Genomic DNA, 16,380 nt, shown 5'->3' on the forward strand with positions numbered 1-16,380 from the left:
AATTTACTGATACAATATTACCACCCTAATTCATCTCACATTAACTCCTCAATTTTCAGAAAGTATTGCATTCTCATAGCTCTGGCAAAACTGGAGTCCTAAAAGTTACCTAAGACCTCTGGCCAAATGCAGTAATCTTTTCAATTTATACTTTCTTGATTCCACTGGTGCATTACAGTCACACTTTGTGCACACATGCGCTCACATCATGTGCAAAAAGACTTCCAAAAGTTCGAAATCCCGCAGTTTCTCTCCAATCTCTCCTTAGATTCCTGGCTGGTTCCTTTTACAGGCTTTCCTTCAAAGTCTGTCACTCTTGTCAATGCAAATGGCACAAAACAAGCATAAAGAGTAACAATACAATGAACACCTGCATACACACTATCCTACTTAAGAAAGCAAAAGAAAAATGTTTCCATTAAAGTCCCTGGGACCTAGCTCACAGGTAGCCACTATCCTGAAATTTATCTCATCCATTTCATTGCTTTGCTCTTAATTTCTAAAGATAAATGTATTACTAATACATCATTTACAATTTGCATGTTTTAAGGGATATATAAAAGCAATCATACCATGTGCATTGTCACTTTTTTCTCTCAATATTACATTCCTTGTAACATTACATACATAATATTGAGACATATATAATATTGTCTCAATATTACAATATATTGATATTCTCTCAATATTAGATTCATTTCTCTCAATATTACATTCAATATTATCTGCACGGATAGATGTAAATTGATTGTCATTACTGCAAGATTCCACCTTACAAATCTACCACACCTATTTATTCAGCCTTGGTGATGGACATGTGGACTGACTCTTCTTTCCTGTAACTGTAACTGAGATGATATAAACAGGAGTATATCTCTTGTACATAAACGATCTATGAGTGGAATTTCTCAGTTATTAAATTTATTCCTCAGATAACTAGCTTCAAGCACCATATTCTACCTTTAATCTTCCTGGATCTACTTTGATGACTGAATTTTACACCTTTATCTGCTCATCTCTACACTCCCAATTACCTGGTAAATCCTGTTATTTATATCCTGAATTCACTAACGAGAAAAAAAAAAATTTTTTTTAAAATTTTTATACTACCAACTCAGTTATTCCAAGCCCTTTCACAGCTAAAAACAAAAAATTTCTTTCATTTCCTAAAACACTGTTTCATATCATGATCCACAAGCTGAAGACTTCCTCTGGTACTGAGGACACCTAGGATAGTTTTCAAAGTCTTTTGTAATCATTTTCTTTCCCACTAATCTCTAAGCAAACCCTCACTCAAATCAGGTACAACAAACAAATTACACTTCACATGTTATCTTCTACCACTTGATGACCTCTGTTTTCTTAAATCAGCCAACTCATTTACCTATGAAGAACATTTCTTTGTAAACTCTTCCACAATTATCATTTCATTTAATGCAACAACTCTTTTGCACTTATAAAATACAGTATTCATATAAGGCAATAGAGCAGTAACTTTTAAATGGCTATTTATCTTGTTTAATGGATCAACAGCTGCTTAAAAGCAGGAACTATGTAACTATGTTTGGTTGTTGTTGCTGTTTGTGGCACTGGGGATAGATCCCAAGGCCTTCACACTGAGCTACATTCTAGCCTTTTAAAAAAAAAAAAAATCATTTCTAAAACATTTTTTTGAGATAGGGCCTTGATAAATAGTCCAAGCTAGACATGAACTTGTGATGTTGCTGCCTCTGTCTCCCAAAGTGCAGGGATTAAAGACATGTGCCACCATGCCCGGTGTAAGAACTATGTTTTATACTGTTTAGACCACTAAACAACAAAGTAAGTCATGACTTTGTAAATAGATAATACTGAAATGTAACAAGTATTAATCAAATATAACATACCTTGCCTGCAAGACGGCTGGAGATGATTCCATTACTAGATATGAGACAATCAGCAAGAGTAGTTTTTCCTGTCAAAATAACATTAATTAGAATCTATGCTTTTTTTAAAAAAAGGGAGTCAGAGGAAAGACTGCACCTACAGATTTATGTCTGCTCAAAAAATTTGGTTGCATGAAGATTTCTTATTTAGCTACACCAGGTGCCACCAGAAAAAAAAAAAGAGATATTTTAAGAGTCTGATAGATTTCTGAACAGAATACCTCCTGGGAGGTCATAAATGCTGACACTCTATTGTGCTGAAACCTAGCCTCCCTGGAGATTTCATCTACTCACCTGGAAAGTTAGCAGGCAACTTTTTTCAGCACAACAATTCTCTTAAATTGAGGCAGACTTTAAATGATGTGCACAGACTTTTAACTAATGAGACACATCACCATGCCAACCAAAACGGTCCACTTCTGACTCATCTGTCCTATAAGAAGTTGGTCACATTTACCACAATTATTATTACCAACCATCCCATAGCTATACTAGTGACCAGGTTTATAAACTTAAGCCCCTGATAGCTCAGAATGACAAAAGGAAAGGAATGACTTTTGTCTCTGAAAGGTATACTGGGTAAAACACAGTGTTTTCTATATTTCCCCATGAATAAACTTACCTGTAATTTTCCAGTTAAACTGTTAATTAATACTATTTAGTAAGGAAATTCACCCCTATCTTCTACTATTTAAAACACAATTTGAAGAGGGCATTAGCTATACTGTGGCCTCCAATGCAACTTCATATCCAAACCTAACCCTACACTCCACTTTATAATAAAGTCTTTGTACATTCCACCTGTACATTACTTTTATTAGACTACCACTAAGGTCCACACAATTTCAAGAGGTACAACCAGGTAACTTTATCTAAAAATGACATAAGTATACATAATTACTGTAGGTGGACTGCTCTAACAAAAGGAGGGATTTTTCTTTAAGTACTTACTGCACTCTAGGAACTTTAGCAAAGCAATGTGTAGCAAAGTTAATCTGTGTAATCGTTTAAACCAGAGATCAATCAGTGGGAGAATTGGAGATCTTTAATAATGTGTTATATGTTTGCCATGTGAATATCATGTTAGCATGTAATCCTAGAGCAACACTTTCCTGTTACCCAATAAAATAGACTTCATTCTATTATAGAAAAATATACTCACCACAGAAACAAAAAGGTAGACATTACCCTATTCATGACCATATCTCTAGAATCAGAACAATGCTCTTAGTTACTTTTCTCAATGCCAAGACAAAATACGTGACAACCAAAGTTGAAGGAAAGGTTTATTTAGCTCATAGTTTGTAGAGGTTTCAGTTGATAGTTGGCTAGCTCAAAGGCACAGTGGCATGGAAGAGGGGCACTGCAGAGGAGAAATAGTTCATAGCAGGCAGAAGATAGCAAAAAAAGTGACAAGCAACAAGCCTTTTTCTGTCCCTGACATCTTATCAAAACTACTATACTTAGAGTGGGTAGCACTCATACTCTTAATTCTAGTGCGCTTAATCCCAGTATTGCACCATGAATCAATCCCAGTGTCACACACTCCAGAACCAGCACCTCTGAAAAGCCCCACCTATGACTGCATGAGGCTTTGAGGTAACATCTAGACACAGCCATAATATTCTATCCCTAGCCCCCCAAAGACTCATGCACATCACTTTATGCAAAAGGCATTCAGCTCATCTCTAAGAGTTGCCAAAGTCCTAACAGTTTCAACACTGCCAACAAGTCCAAGTACAAAGTCTCCTCTGAGATTCAAGGCAAAATCTTAGCTCTGAGGCCCTGTACAAAGAAAATTAAACACTTCCAACATACAATAGCACAAGAAAGGTACAAATACAAGGATCACAGGAATGGGACCAAAGCAAGTCCAAAATCCAGCAGGGCAAACATTAAGTTCTATAGTTCCACGTCCGGTATCTGAGGCAATTTGTGGCAAGATGTGAACTCCCAAGGCCTTGGGTGGCTCCATCCAAACATTTCTGGTGGTTGTAGTGCCCATGGCTTCTCTCTTGGGCCTGCTCTTCTCCCTCCTTGCCATTTTCCTCAAATGATCCACATTCCTGCCTTCTTCAAACTTTTGGGGTCTCCACTGCACCTTCAGCTTCATACTCACAGCTTCACACAATGCCTTCTCAGGGGCACACTGCCTAGCCTCCCAGGCCTTCTGAAATCTGTATGGGAGCCTTCTTGATCCCACAACTCTTGCATTCTGTATGCACCTAAAATCAGCACCACATGGATGAAGCCAAGGTCTGCTACTAGCTGGAGCAGTAGCCAGGCTTCCCTCTCTCTTGGGTACAGGGGTTCAGTGCCTGGATCACTGAGCAATCTGAATCCAATCCTGAGTAACAAATTCTCTAGGCTGCTGCCATTCCGGAACATGTTGCTCTAGAGCTCTCTTCACAAAGCAAATTTTTTCACATTTGCAATTTGAGGCTACAAAGGCTGGAATTCAGCTGTTTTTTGTGATGTCCTTGGGCCGTCTTTTCCATTGTCTTGTTCCTTCTCTGCAACCACGTTCTCTCTCTACCTTTGCAGTCTACAGCATTGCTAAATGAAGCTTCCTTTCTGCCCAAACTGAAAATGTTTTAAGTCATTCTTCTGGGCTCTTTGCACTTGATTCTCAACATAAATCTTGCTAAAAGCCCCCAACAGTGGTCATGCCATGGCCTCAACATAAGACTGCCTTCAAATTGCTTCTGCTATATTAATTAGTCTGGTGCCCTTAATCTCAGTCTTAGGCAGTCTCTGGATGTGAGCAAATCCAGACAAACTTCTTGCCAAGGCATAACATACACCATCTGGAGTCCAACAGCCAGTGCAGTCCCTCTTCCCAGCAGAAACCTCTGGAGCATGGTCTTTACCAGCAGACTTTCTATCAGCATTCTGGTCTTCTGAGTTTTGACCAGAATCCCCCATCAAGTACAACTTAAGGCATTCCAGGGCTGCTTTTGCAGCAAGCATCTCTGAACTTTCCAAATTCCTCTCACAAGCCATTCCCAGGTATAGTCACATGGTCAGGTATAGTCACAGCAAGGACCTCACTTCTTCAGTACCAACTTCTGTTTTAGTTACTTTTCTCCTTGTTGAGATAAAACACCCGAAGTTCAAGGAGGATAGCTTTATTTAGCTCACAGTTTATTGAGGTTGCAGTTCACTGTTGACTGGCTCCATGACAAGGTAGCATGGGAGAGGGGTATCACAGACGAGAAACAATTCATGGCAGGCAGAAGACAGCAAAAACAAACAAGTGGCATGGGACAAACCTCTTTTTGTCCCTTACATCTTATCCAAGCTATATGCCCTTAGGGTGGGTAGCGCTCATACCCTAATCTTAGCATTGCACTATGAATCAATCCCAGTATCACATACTCTAGATTCAGCCACCTGTGACAAGTCCCACCTATGACTGCATGAGGCTTTTTTGCAGAGACATCTAGACACAAACTATAACAGTAGCCTTTCAATAGCTATTGATTAAATACAATGAATCATAGTTTTTGTATGGCAGTACCAGTTTGACTTAATTTTAACAAGTAAATTTAAAGTAATCTGTAATGTACATATACACAGCAGTGACTTTCCCCATAATTTAACAACTTCCTGCTGGCTTGAACCACTGGACTATCCGGTGGCATGTGACAGTCCCATTAGGTGGTACAAGCCGTCTGATGAACAGTTAGCATATAGGCCTCATCATAAACACGTTAATTCACAAAGCAAAGAGAAAATCTTATTTCATACCATCAAAATGTGTGTAGCATAATTAATTATAAAAGTTCATAGAGAACAGTTCAGTCACTGGATTGGTATAAAACTCATTCTTAGTTAACCTCACCTATAAAGTGACCCATTTTTGCTCAGCTGTCAGACTCCAGCTCTTGTATCAATGACAAGAGCCACCTAACTACTTCGCACCTTTTAATCCATCTTAAGCACCTTTATAGGTCTAATCTGTTTCATTATATCACACGCACTTTATTTTCTCTCTGAATGGCTCCCTACAACCTAATAGAAGTGAAAATTATGAATTATTTACCTTCCGGCCAAGGGATTCTCATTATCATTACATTTAATCTTCATATCCTATAAGGCAGTGATGGCAAACCTCTTAGAGTATACAATGATAACAAACAGCCTGCTGTCGCATATGTGCCACAGATCCACCACTGCTGCTGTTAGGTATAATTTTCATCCTACTTTACTCATGCTGTATATATACTTAAGCTCAAAAAGACAAAGTAATTTGAAAATGGAGTTGTGAATTGAGGTTGTCAGCTGGAGCATTTACCCTTATCCTACTGTCCAGTGGAGGACAAACCTGCCTCTTCACCTCTCCCTACTGCTCCCTCCCCTCAAGGTAAGTTTTCTTTTGCATGCCCATTCCACTTTGCTGTGGCTACCAGAACTCAGAAGGAGTTTGAAACAAAAAGCAAGCTTAGCATGACGCAGTGATAGGGTGTTACAGCAGTATCTGTTTGAAAACACATGCACCATGGCCTGACTGCTATCCCTGGCCTTACTGCTTCAGCCACATGTACCTCCTTCTCCTGCAAATACACTGCCACTTGCGAGTACCTATGTGATATCAATTATACTGTGAAGCTTTTTCTTAACCCATCCTTAACTTTCCAATTCTCTAGTCCTCCTCACCTCTAGTCTTTTCTCTCACATATCTATCTCAATTTGCTCTGCTTCATTCCACTTAAAAACCATGTAACAGCCTACACAGAACACTAATCACTAGTTAACTGCATTTACTGCACATGTGTGCATTTACAGCATACTTCTGACATCACAAAAATGTTTTAAAAGAAATGACTTGCTTCTTAGCAAGCATCACTCTCAAATGCTTACAGCGTCATCCACTGAAACATGTAGAGACAAGCCTCCTTTATTAATGAGAACAAGCCATTTTAAAAATATTCTTACCATGGTCAACGTGAGCCAAGACACAGATGTTCCTGATGTTGACAGTGTTCTTCTGGAGTTCAATCATTTTATCCAAACTATTGAGCACCATGGTTACTCACTTGCCGGGACTGGAAATTAAACATGCGTTACGAATGAAACAAGAGCTAAAAGTTGGAGCAAAAGAAAGTGAAACACTCGGAACTGATGCTCAGATCCCTTGAAGAAGCTCAGGTACGTTTCCCGATGGAATATACCAATCCAGGCTCAGTCCCAGGTCCGGCTCAAAGTTAAGGGATCAAGAAAGTACCCAAGGAGTTGCGCGCCCTTCCGGGTCACGCAGGGCGCGGGGACATCCGGTCACCTTGTCCAGGCCGTGACGACCCAGGACTGTGGCAGGAAGGGGGCAGAAAAGATGCCCATGTCCCTCCCGGCCCCTCTGTCACCTGTCCCCGAGTCCCTCGCCTACTCTTCGGCACGCTGCCACTGGAAGTGAGCGCTCGGCTTTAGGACCGCCCGGAGAACCCTGTAAAGTTCTGGGTCACGTACTGAGGACGAACAGGTGCGCCGCCGGGCGTCCCGGCTTCCCAAGGAAAAGGGAAGCACCTCAGCACCACACTCCCGCCATCTCCGCGGGTCCCCGGATGCTTTCTCTGCGGACTCCGGATCGCCCCGAGAGCCCGGGGCTGTAGACCCGACCCAGACCCCACCCAGCTCGTCCCCGCCCTCACCCACCGGTTCCCCCACGCTCCTTGCAGCCTCCACAGCTCTCGCGTCCGGGCCGCCGGCGCGCGAGGGGCGGGGCCAGACGCGACCTTTGACCCACGCACGCCGGGCACGCCGCCGGAAGTGGGTGCTGCGTCTTTCTCCCGGATCCCGCGATCACCTTGACAACGTCCGCGTCCTGGAAACAGAGAAGGGAAAGAGGAAGAGCTGGGAGCCGCGAGCATGAGGAGCCGGTGTCTGTGTCAGATCTGCACCTGTGGGTAAGACGCGGCCGGGTGCAGGCTCGGGTGGCCCCGGGACCCGCAGGTATGAGGGCACAGCGACGCCCCCGCCTATCCGGACCCGCTATTGGTGGATCTCTCCGCACTCCGCGGCTACCGGACAGAGCACTTCTTTGTGGTCCCTGAAATTCCTGTCCAGGGATGTAAACTAAAATACCATCTGGGCCAGGTGAATAATAGGTGTGAGCAAGGGACCGATGTGGGAGGCTGGTTAGTGGGGGAGAGGTCTGGTTCTGCTGGGAGTATGTGTACCATATAACAAAAATAACATTAAAGAACAGCGCACAGGTCACTAGATTGCAACCCATCTTACTTTCTTCCATCTCCAGCTTTTCATCCTCCAGGCCAGACGGTGCTCCTTTAGGATTTGCCCAACAGGAAAGGCAGCAGTCCTCACTATGAAACCCCGAGTTGGTCCATGAGCGCTGCCTAACAACCTTCCACCACCTGTAAACACAGATGTCCCCTCCCTCAGCTTAACTGTTGACGCATGGATTAGATTACTTGCTAAGTACATGTGAATGTGCCAGTCCCTTCGTTTTGTAATCTTCAAAGGAAAAACATCTGCACGCTGATGGAAAGCAGGTTTTCTGTCATATTTATAATAAACACAGTTTGTAATTAGATATAGGTTCAAAGATTAACTTTTCAGGTATAAGTTTTTAAACTCTAGTGTACAAGAAAAAAAATTTGTTTTTTGTTTTTTGTTTTTTTTGGTTTTGGTTTTTTTCTCCGGTACCAGGAACCGAACTCACGACCTTGCGCTTGCCAGGCAGGTGCTTTGCCGCTGAGCTAAATCCCCAGCCCCCCAAAAAATCTTTTTTTTCTAATCTTAATTTATATTCAATCTAAATTCCTTTCCAACCCAGGCAATTCCATCTTCATTCCCCTTTCTCCAGGCAGTTCAGTGATTCAAGAAGCTGAGTCATTGCTGATGTAAGAGGAATTACTTGGGGTTTGAACACTTCATGGCATTCACTGAAAAGTCGCTTGCCGAAATTTATGTGCTTGCTTCAAGAGCGGGGCCTCTAATACTTGTGCTTGTGTACAAGAATCTCTGATCAAGCTAGAAGCTGTGGTTGCAGGGACCCACTCAGCCAAGTCTTTGAGATCTGGCCGTCTCCTGGGATGGTGACATGGATTGGAGCAGATTCCCCACCCTTCCAACAACCCTTTCTCTTCATCTGTTACCCGCTCTTGATAGGGTTCGGGAGGAGAGATACCTTCTTTGCATTTGTCCCAACACCATCATTTTCCTCTTGTGACACTGAAAGACAGCTAACTGTATTTCATCTCCTATTAGGGACACCTGATTTCATCTCTTCCACGAATTGTTTTAGAGATGACAGAAGTTGATGGCCTCAGACAGTTTTTCTTCCCTGTCCTGGCAATATCCCTACAAGGGAATATAAAAGTTCTGACTATGTGCTTGCATTCAAAGAGCCACACAGAGCTAGGCCTCGTAGGCTGTGCCTATAATCCCAGTGCTCTTGGAAACTGAGACATGAGAATTTCTAATTTGAGCCCAGCCTGAACAATTTAGTGACTTAGTGAGACTATGTCTCAGAATAAATAAATAAGAAATATGCTGAGGAAAGATGCTCAGTGCAAAAGTCCTGGTTTAAAAACAAACAAAAATAACCTCTTTAGGGAAATGTTGATCTACTTCTGCTACTTTATCAGTTTACTGGCAAAGGATCTCTTTTTTTCTCTCCACATTATGAAACTAGCTCAAAGGATAAAGTCCAAGCAATCATGCCTGTATCTGTAATATATTACTTTCTACCATGTGTCTATGGTCTTTTATGTGAATTAAACTGTGATGGTGTTCTTTCATGTTGAGGAGAAAAGTTTGGAGATGTTAGAAAAAAGTAAGGCTCAGGTGTAATGAAAGACACTGTCATTCAGGTATTTATTCACATAAAATATTATGGAAAATGGCAACCTCTCTGCCTCACCTTACACTCTATCCCACTACTTTGTTCCATTTTTATGTATTGCACATAGGATGTATTACTATGTGTTTTTCCAATTTATTTTGTAATTGGCTCCACCCTACCCCCGACCTGACTTTAAAGTTAAAGAGAACACAGAATATTTTACCTTTTCTTAATACTGTCCTCAACAGCTTTGGCTAGTTGTTCTTTATTAAATACTTGATGACTGAATGCATGGCCGCATGGTAGTAGGAAGTGAATGTGAGTGATGTAAATTAACTAAGTCTCTATCTTTGTGTTAATATTTGCAAAGTTAGGAATTTAAGCCAATAAATCTAGGTATTCAAAGGAGTGTTACAGGTGTGGCCTCCAGGAAAACAAAAAAACCAGAAATAATAAAGACGTTTCTTCTGAGGATTGGAAGTGTCGGGCTAGAAAGTTTTGCTGTTCTTTATAATTTTTCACACTAGTTCATTACAATCTGAATGTATTGTTTTCATGGAAAATAAAAACAATGACAAATCCTCAAACTTTGACTTGGCTCTTGTAACTCAGTGTACCTCTCTCAGAATCTCTGTGTGCACACCCTGTGTACCCTGCTCCTAACTCTCACAAGTCTTGGACCCTGTTAGGCACTGACCCAATTCAGTGCTTCCCACAGCCTCCGTTTGCAGCTGATATTCCTGAATCCCTGACTCTCCTGACTTCAGGGTTTCTTAAATACCTGTGACACCACTTCTTCACTCTCCCCTGTACTACAAGTCTTCACACTGTCCGGCGGCCCCAAGCAAAGAAACACTTCTCTCATTTTCTTCCTGGGTATTCACTGGGTTTAGTCACACTCGTTGGTTCAGACTCATCCACAGAGCACATGCATTTTCTCCAGTTTCAGCTTCAGCTGGCTTGTGTTGTTAGCCCTCACCACACAGCTGGAGTCTCCAAGTGTATCAGGTCCAAGAACCTGATGTTATATTTCTTTTTTTTTTTTTTATTTTAAAGAGAATAGTAAATGAGAAACAAACAAGCAAAAAAAAAAAAAAAAAACAGAACAGTAGCAGCATACCAGTATCACAAACATAAATAAATCAGAGCAAGAATATTCAAAGTGATACAGGGTCTACAGACAAAATAATACGCATCAATAGTGGTTGTTACATTACATGTCACTATCCTCAGGTACATTGCTCAGACTTACCAGATGTAAGAATGAAAGATTGCTCAAACCATTAAAGAGAGTAAGAAAATAATTCTTTGATAAAACGTTAGAGATAATACAGAGTATCACTGGACAAGATGGTAGGAGTTCACCATTGTAATTCCAGTGCATATTGCTACCTGCAAATCACTTGCTCAGACCATCAGACACAAGCGTGCAAAATTGATCAGAACATAAATAATTGTAAGCATTAACTGTGTTCATTTCAATTAACTGTTCTATTTCCAAATACTATGAATTCGTTTGGGATTTTTGTTGCATCGTTTTTGAAGTTTTATCTCTTTTGTTAGATTGAAATGTATATAACGAAAATACCTCGTAATCTTTTCCATCAAAGATAACAAATGTTCCTTAAGACTTGTGTTACTCATACTGCTTTTTATTTTTAAAAAAATGGAGAGCACACACTGTACATGGTGTTCTCCAACTCATGTTTTTTACTATTTACAATCTTTGCATCTTATAGCAGCCATGCACAAAGGTTACCTTCATTCCCTTCAGGAGCTGCTTATGTGCTGTTCAGTCCTGTGTTACTTAAGGATGAGAATACATCTTGAAAAATGCATCAATAGGTGATTTAGTCCTTGTGTGAACATCATAGAATGTACTTATGCAAATTAAGACAACTGTGACATCACTGGGCAATGTGATCTTAGGAGAACATCATCATGTATGTGGTTTGTCAGTCATCACAACGTCGTTCCTTATGTGGCACAGTGCTGTATCAGGGTTCTTAGTTTTGGACAATACAATACACACTGGTAAGTTTATGCAAAAACAATGTTTACAGTATAAAGAATCTATATAAAACTCACTTGGAAGAACTGAAAATAAGCCTCCAGAAAAAATGCCCAAGCTATTCAAAATAAGCTCCCAGAAAAAATACCCCCAAGATCTCACCATAGAACCGGACTGGGAAGGGAACTACTACCTCTGCCACAACAGAAGACTGCAACAGAGCTGTCAGCCCCAGGTAACTCGTCTCTGCCAAGTCAGGGAATCGCCTTGCAAAGCGGGACACTGCCTGACTGCAAACTCACTGTGCTTGTCCCACAATTCAGCAGACAGGGCACATACCCTGTCACCCATGTAGCTCAGTGTGAAGGGTCATATCAGTGCAGAATGGGTGATGCCTAAGTTTCATGTTTAACCTGTCTGGCAGGAGTCTAGGAAATTCAGGTGCAAGCTTTTCCATGGTGTGTACCATAATGAAATCCTAACTTATTATAAGAGTAACACCTGTTTCTGCCACACAAGTATCCACTAGTTTGTTCATTCTTTTGTAAACATCCCTCTAGAGGAAACAGTCTTCTAGTAAAGCTACTCTAAGGTTTAGACATTCTCTGGTTAAAATGCAATAACCTCACAAAATTTTTTCTAAGACAAAATAATCTTTCACTCTGTTTGTTTGCACAGGCGACATCATTGTCCACATGGAACCACAAGGATTTATGAAAGTTCTGGCGTGTTTTGGCCCACAACTGAATATTCGGAAAAATATCCCACATATGGCAACGTTCCTCCACCACAGAGCCTTAAACCCAAGCAAGAAATTCGAGCATGTTGTGGTAAAATGGAAGGAATAACTACATTTAAGTAAATATTCAGCAACTGTTTGCTTTCCTTATTTTTTTCCCAACTCTTCTTATCACAATAAAATTTTCTACCTATTTCTGTTTAACTAATTGATTTACATTGAACCAATCCAAGAAGCAAGGAACTACTGTAGTTAAGTCCCAACTTGAGAAAAAGAAAGATGAGAATTTAGGCTCATGAATGAGAAGAAAAAAGGGGAAAAGCCATACTGATATTTTGATCCCCTAAAATATCTCATTTTTTTATTCTTTCACTGTGACAACCACTTAGAGGAATGCAGTGACTTCCAGTTTGTCATGTCTGGCATTTGCTTCTAGTTTTTCCATCTCTGATTTGTGTGCAATAATTTAACCTACTAAGACAGACTTTATCAACTGCCAATCTAATCCTGTCAGATCCCTATTTAAAATACCCTTCAGCTTGCTTGTTGTATTTAACTGGACACACATCTTTGCCCCCATGTGGTAAACAGTTACTCCCTGTTTGCTTCTCTGGATTGTTTTCTGTCACTCTTTCATGCTTCCATCTCATAGACCATTTTTCATTTCCTAAAGTGCCAGGTTTCCCTTGCCTTACTTCCTTCTAGGTACCATATTTCCCTGAAAATAAGACCTAACCAGAAAGTAAACCTTAACATTTTCCCAGATGCTCGTAACATAAGCCCTACCCCAAAACAAGTCCCAGTTAAGATTGTCAACCAGGTGGACACACTTAGTATGTCCAGTGCAACACAGAACAGATGTATTGTAAAATAATATGTAATTAAATATCAATAAATATTATTGACATTAATATTATTAACATTAACATAAATTGACAATAACAAATTATTGACAATAGCATAAATTCCAATTAAGTAGTTGTAAATACCCAAGCAGGTGTCTTTGGATGAGAAGTAAATGCCTATGTAAACAGATGAGTCAAGACTCACTATTGGATGAGCGATCAGTACAGACACAGCACATGAGTAGCATGCACAAGGATGTGGTTGTGTCTAATATGAATCTTCATAATTCAGAACATTGACCTTTGTATGTGAGAAAAATAAGACTTCTTCTGAAAATAAGCCCTATTTTGTCTTTTGGAGCAAGAAATTAATATAAGGCCCAGTCTTATTTTCGGGGAACAGTATTATTTTCCCTTTCTGGAACTTTCCTTCCCTCTTCTAGGTTAATACCCATTCAGTCTGTAGCTTTAAACCCAGTCATCCCTTAGAAAAGGCTCCTTGATACCTCACCTAGTTTTCTAGCTAGGGAAGATTCCTCCACATAAGTTCTCAAGACAGCTTCATGTTATTTATCATTAGTTTCAGTGTTCTGTAACAGAAGGTACTATGTCCATTGTTTTCTCAATATTCTGTTAACAGATATCTAGTGCAACACCTGCTAGCACAGAGTAGGTACCTAGTATTTGTTCAGTGGGTAATGGAGAAAAAGCCCTCTTAATTTTAAATTTTTCATTTGGACCCAATTTTAGTTTATCTCGGTACCTTTGTGAATTTGGTGGATTAACTGTTTTCATTCATTATTTTATTTAAACTGTTAACACGTTCACTATGAGGCCATGCATGTGTGACTGTCCCATCCAGGGTCTTGTCCCACCCAATGGGACAGTCATGCATGCACCACCAGTAGTTCAAACTGGTGGGAACATGTTAATATATACACTATATTCAGGTACCATCTTAGGAATTGGTATATAAGTTGAATCCTATTATTTTAAGGAGTTTATATGTCATATTTATATAATTTGGGTATTTAAAATGTTCTATAGCTGCTTTTAGTGTTAGCCATTTCATTTCATATTGGATAGAGCTCATTCTACTTACATAGCAAAAGTGGTTACTTTCAGACTTTTATTCTAGTACTTTGAACATTTCAGGCAACTTGCAGTAATTGTGCTTTGGTGACTGTAGTTACTTCTGTGAGTGTGTGACTCATTCACAGTTTTGAATGGTTTTAAGACTTCAGTACGTCTCTAAGCACTAACATTGCAGATCCCAGAGCGTCCCCTAAAAGAGTAGATGATGGAGTAAGTCCCAGGAATCTGCACTGTTGCTGACTGTTGCCCAGGACTCACTGCAATGGGTCAGGCACTAGCCTGCCCCTGGCCAGTGACACTGAATATAAAACCATTGGTTGCTTTGCCCTACTAATATTTATAGTCTTGTGGAAAAAATAGCTACGAAAAAGCATATAAACAAACTTAATGTAGTTTATAGGAAATGAGATGATGACTTTGAACAACTGGGTAAGATAGAGCAAGTGGGAAAGGTTGCTCTTTTTCCTTCACTTTAACATCTTTCTTACTAGATGCTCTAATGGTTCACGATGGAGATAGCAATAAATGTTCTCATTTGCAGTACTGAATAAAGGCTTTAACCAGCTGTAAATGTTAAAATTGATAAGGTTTAACTATCATGTCTTTCTTACAGAAAGAAAGAAACCAAAATGGCTATAAAAACCAAACACTCAATTTCTTAAATTGTCAGCTCTTTGAAAGAGATGGTCTTTTCTTTGTGTATTGACTGAGAAACTACCAGAATTTTTAAGAACCATAACATATGAGTTGGAACTGTTGCTTGACTCATTCATGGTAATTTATGTATAGTTCAAACAAAGAATAGATATCATTCTATACTTGTAATACTAGAAGAGATTACTGTGTAAAGAGCTGATACCTGAACATGTACAAGACTTTTGATCCTTTAGCATCACAATTTTAGCACAGTTTCATAATTGCCAGACTGAGTGGAAAGTCTGCACAGGAGAAAGAGGGTTCAGAACATATCACTTGTTGTAGCATATCTCAGATGAGTAAGACAGCATTCACTGCTTCTCCACAAATAGTTGCACCTTCTAACACTGAACTAGTCTAACCAGCAAGGCAGACTTCCAGCCTTTCTCTCTGTACTTCTCTCCCTAATTTCCCTGCTTTTGGGTTGCATTTTAGCCTATTCCCTAATAGCTGGTGTTTGGAAAGAGCAAAGAACAACTCACACTTCTTGAGAAAGAGAGGTACATGAGATACAGTAAATATCTGTGAGGCAAGCTTAGGGAACTGAGGGAGCTATTGGAGAGTGATTCACATGAGCCACTAGGAAAGTGTTGAATACTGTGATGGTGGTGGAGTTGGAGAAAGGTGATTAGACTTGATAGGTGTAGGAGGCAAAATTAACAGCTGGGAGGACATTAGAGGGTGAGTGTTAGGTTTCTGACTGTGAGCTGAGATGATTCTGTTCATTACCAAAAGGAAGAACCAAAAGGACTAGGTTTCTTCAGGGAAAGTGACTTTTGTTGGAGCATGTGGAGTGTTGAAGGGCTTTGTAAGTACTAATATGGAGCTCAGAGAAGAGGTTCAGGCTGAGATGTAAATTTGAGTCATTTCTGCAGAGGTACTAATTGAAGCTGCATGGTAGAGGAGTTGTCCTCATGACTAAACATTGGTTAAGAGAAGAGTGTGTAAGTTCAGGTCTTGAGGAACTGTTGAATAGAACAGATATCAGTTGGGTAGAAGTGGATGAAGCTGCACAGGAGACCAAAAAGTGACAGGGAAGGCAGAAAGGGAGAATTTGCTGGAAACCGATTGTGTGGACATAATGTCAGATACTGCTGGAGAGGCCAAGTAAGATGAGGACTGGAGAGATCTGATGTGTTTAATGACATGGAGTCCCTGTGACCCTTAGTGCTGCACTGGGGGAGTGACACTCCTGGAAACCAGAGTGAAGAGGACTGAAAAAGGGCTAGCGGGGGGGGGGGGGGGGGGGGGGGGGGGCAAGGGCC

The 16,380-nt window shown here is 40.5% G+C and overlaps 2 protein-coding genes across 7 annotated transcripts in view; one reads left to right on the forward strand and one right to left on the reverse strand.

Annotated features, from left to right (window-relative positions):
* Positions 1-7,672, reverse strand: part of Eftud1 (elongation factor Tu GTP binding domain containing 1) — a 131,481-nt gene extending 123,809 nt beyond the window's left edge. For 2 of the 3 annotated variants that reach the window (XM_013512538.1, XM_005381460.2), the window contains exons 1-3: positions 7,578-7,672; positions 6,864-6,973; positions 1,887-1,954 (exon numbers count right to left, since the gene is read on the reverse strand). In XM_013512538.1, the coding sequence (XP_013367992.1) occupies positions 1,887-1,954; positions 6,864-6,954 (159 nt within the window). In that variant the 5' untranslated portion in view covers positions 6,955-6,973; positions 7,578-7,672. Of the gene's footprint in view, positions 1-1,886; positions 1,955-6,863; positions 6,974-7,391; positions 7,545-7,577 lie in introns of those variants that run through there. The other variant, XM_005381461.2, reaches the window with a different exon arrangement.
* Positions 7,673-7,697: 25 nt separating this feature from the next.
* Saxo2 (stabilizer of axonemal microtubules 2) overlaps positions 7,698-16,380 on the forward strand; it is a 21,477-nt gene continuing 12,794 nt past the window's right edge. Inside the window, exons 1-2 of one of the 4 annotated variants that reach the window (XM_005381456.2) lie at positions 7,698-7,828; positions 12,419-12,598. In XM_005381456.2, coding sequence (XP_005381513.1) covers positions 7,791-7,828; positions 12,419-12,598 — 218 coding nt within the window. In that variant the 5' untranslated portion in view covers positions 7,698-7,790. The other 3 variants (XM_005381458.2, XM_005381455.2, XM_005381457.2) reach the window with 3 other exon arrangements.

This window comes from Chinchilla lanigera, unplaced genomic scaffold (genome assembly GCF_000276665.1).
Source record: "Chinchilla lanigera isolate Chin_1 unplaced genomic scaffold, ChiLan1.0 scaffold00015, whole genome shotgun sequence".
Classification (NCBI taxonomy): Eukaryota; Metazoa; Chordata; class Mammalia; order Rodentia; family Chinchillidae; genus Chinchilla; species Chinchilla lanigera.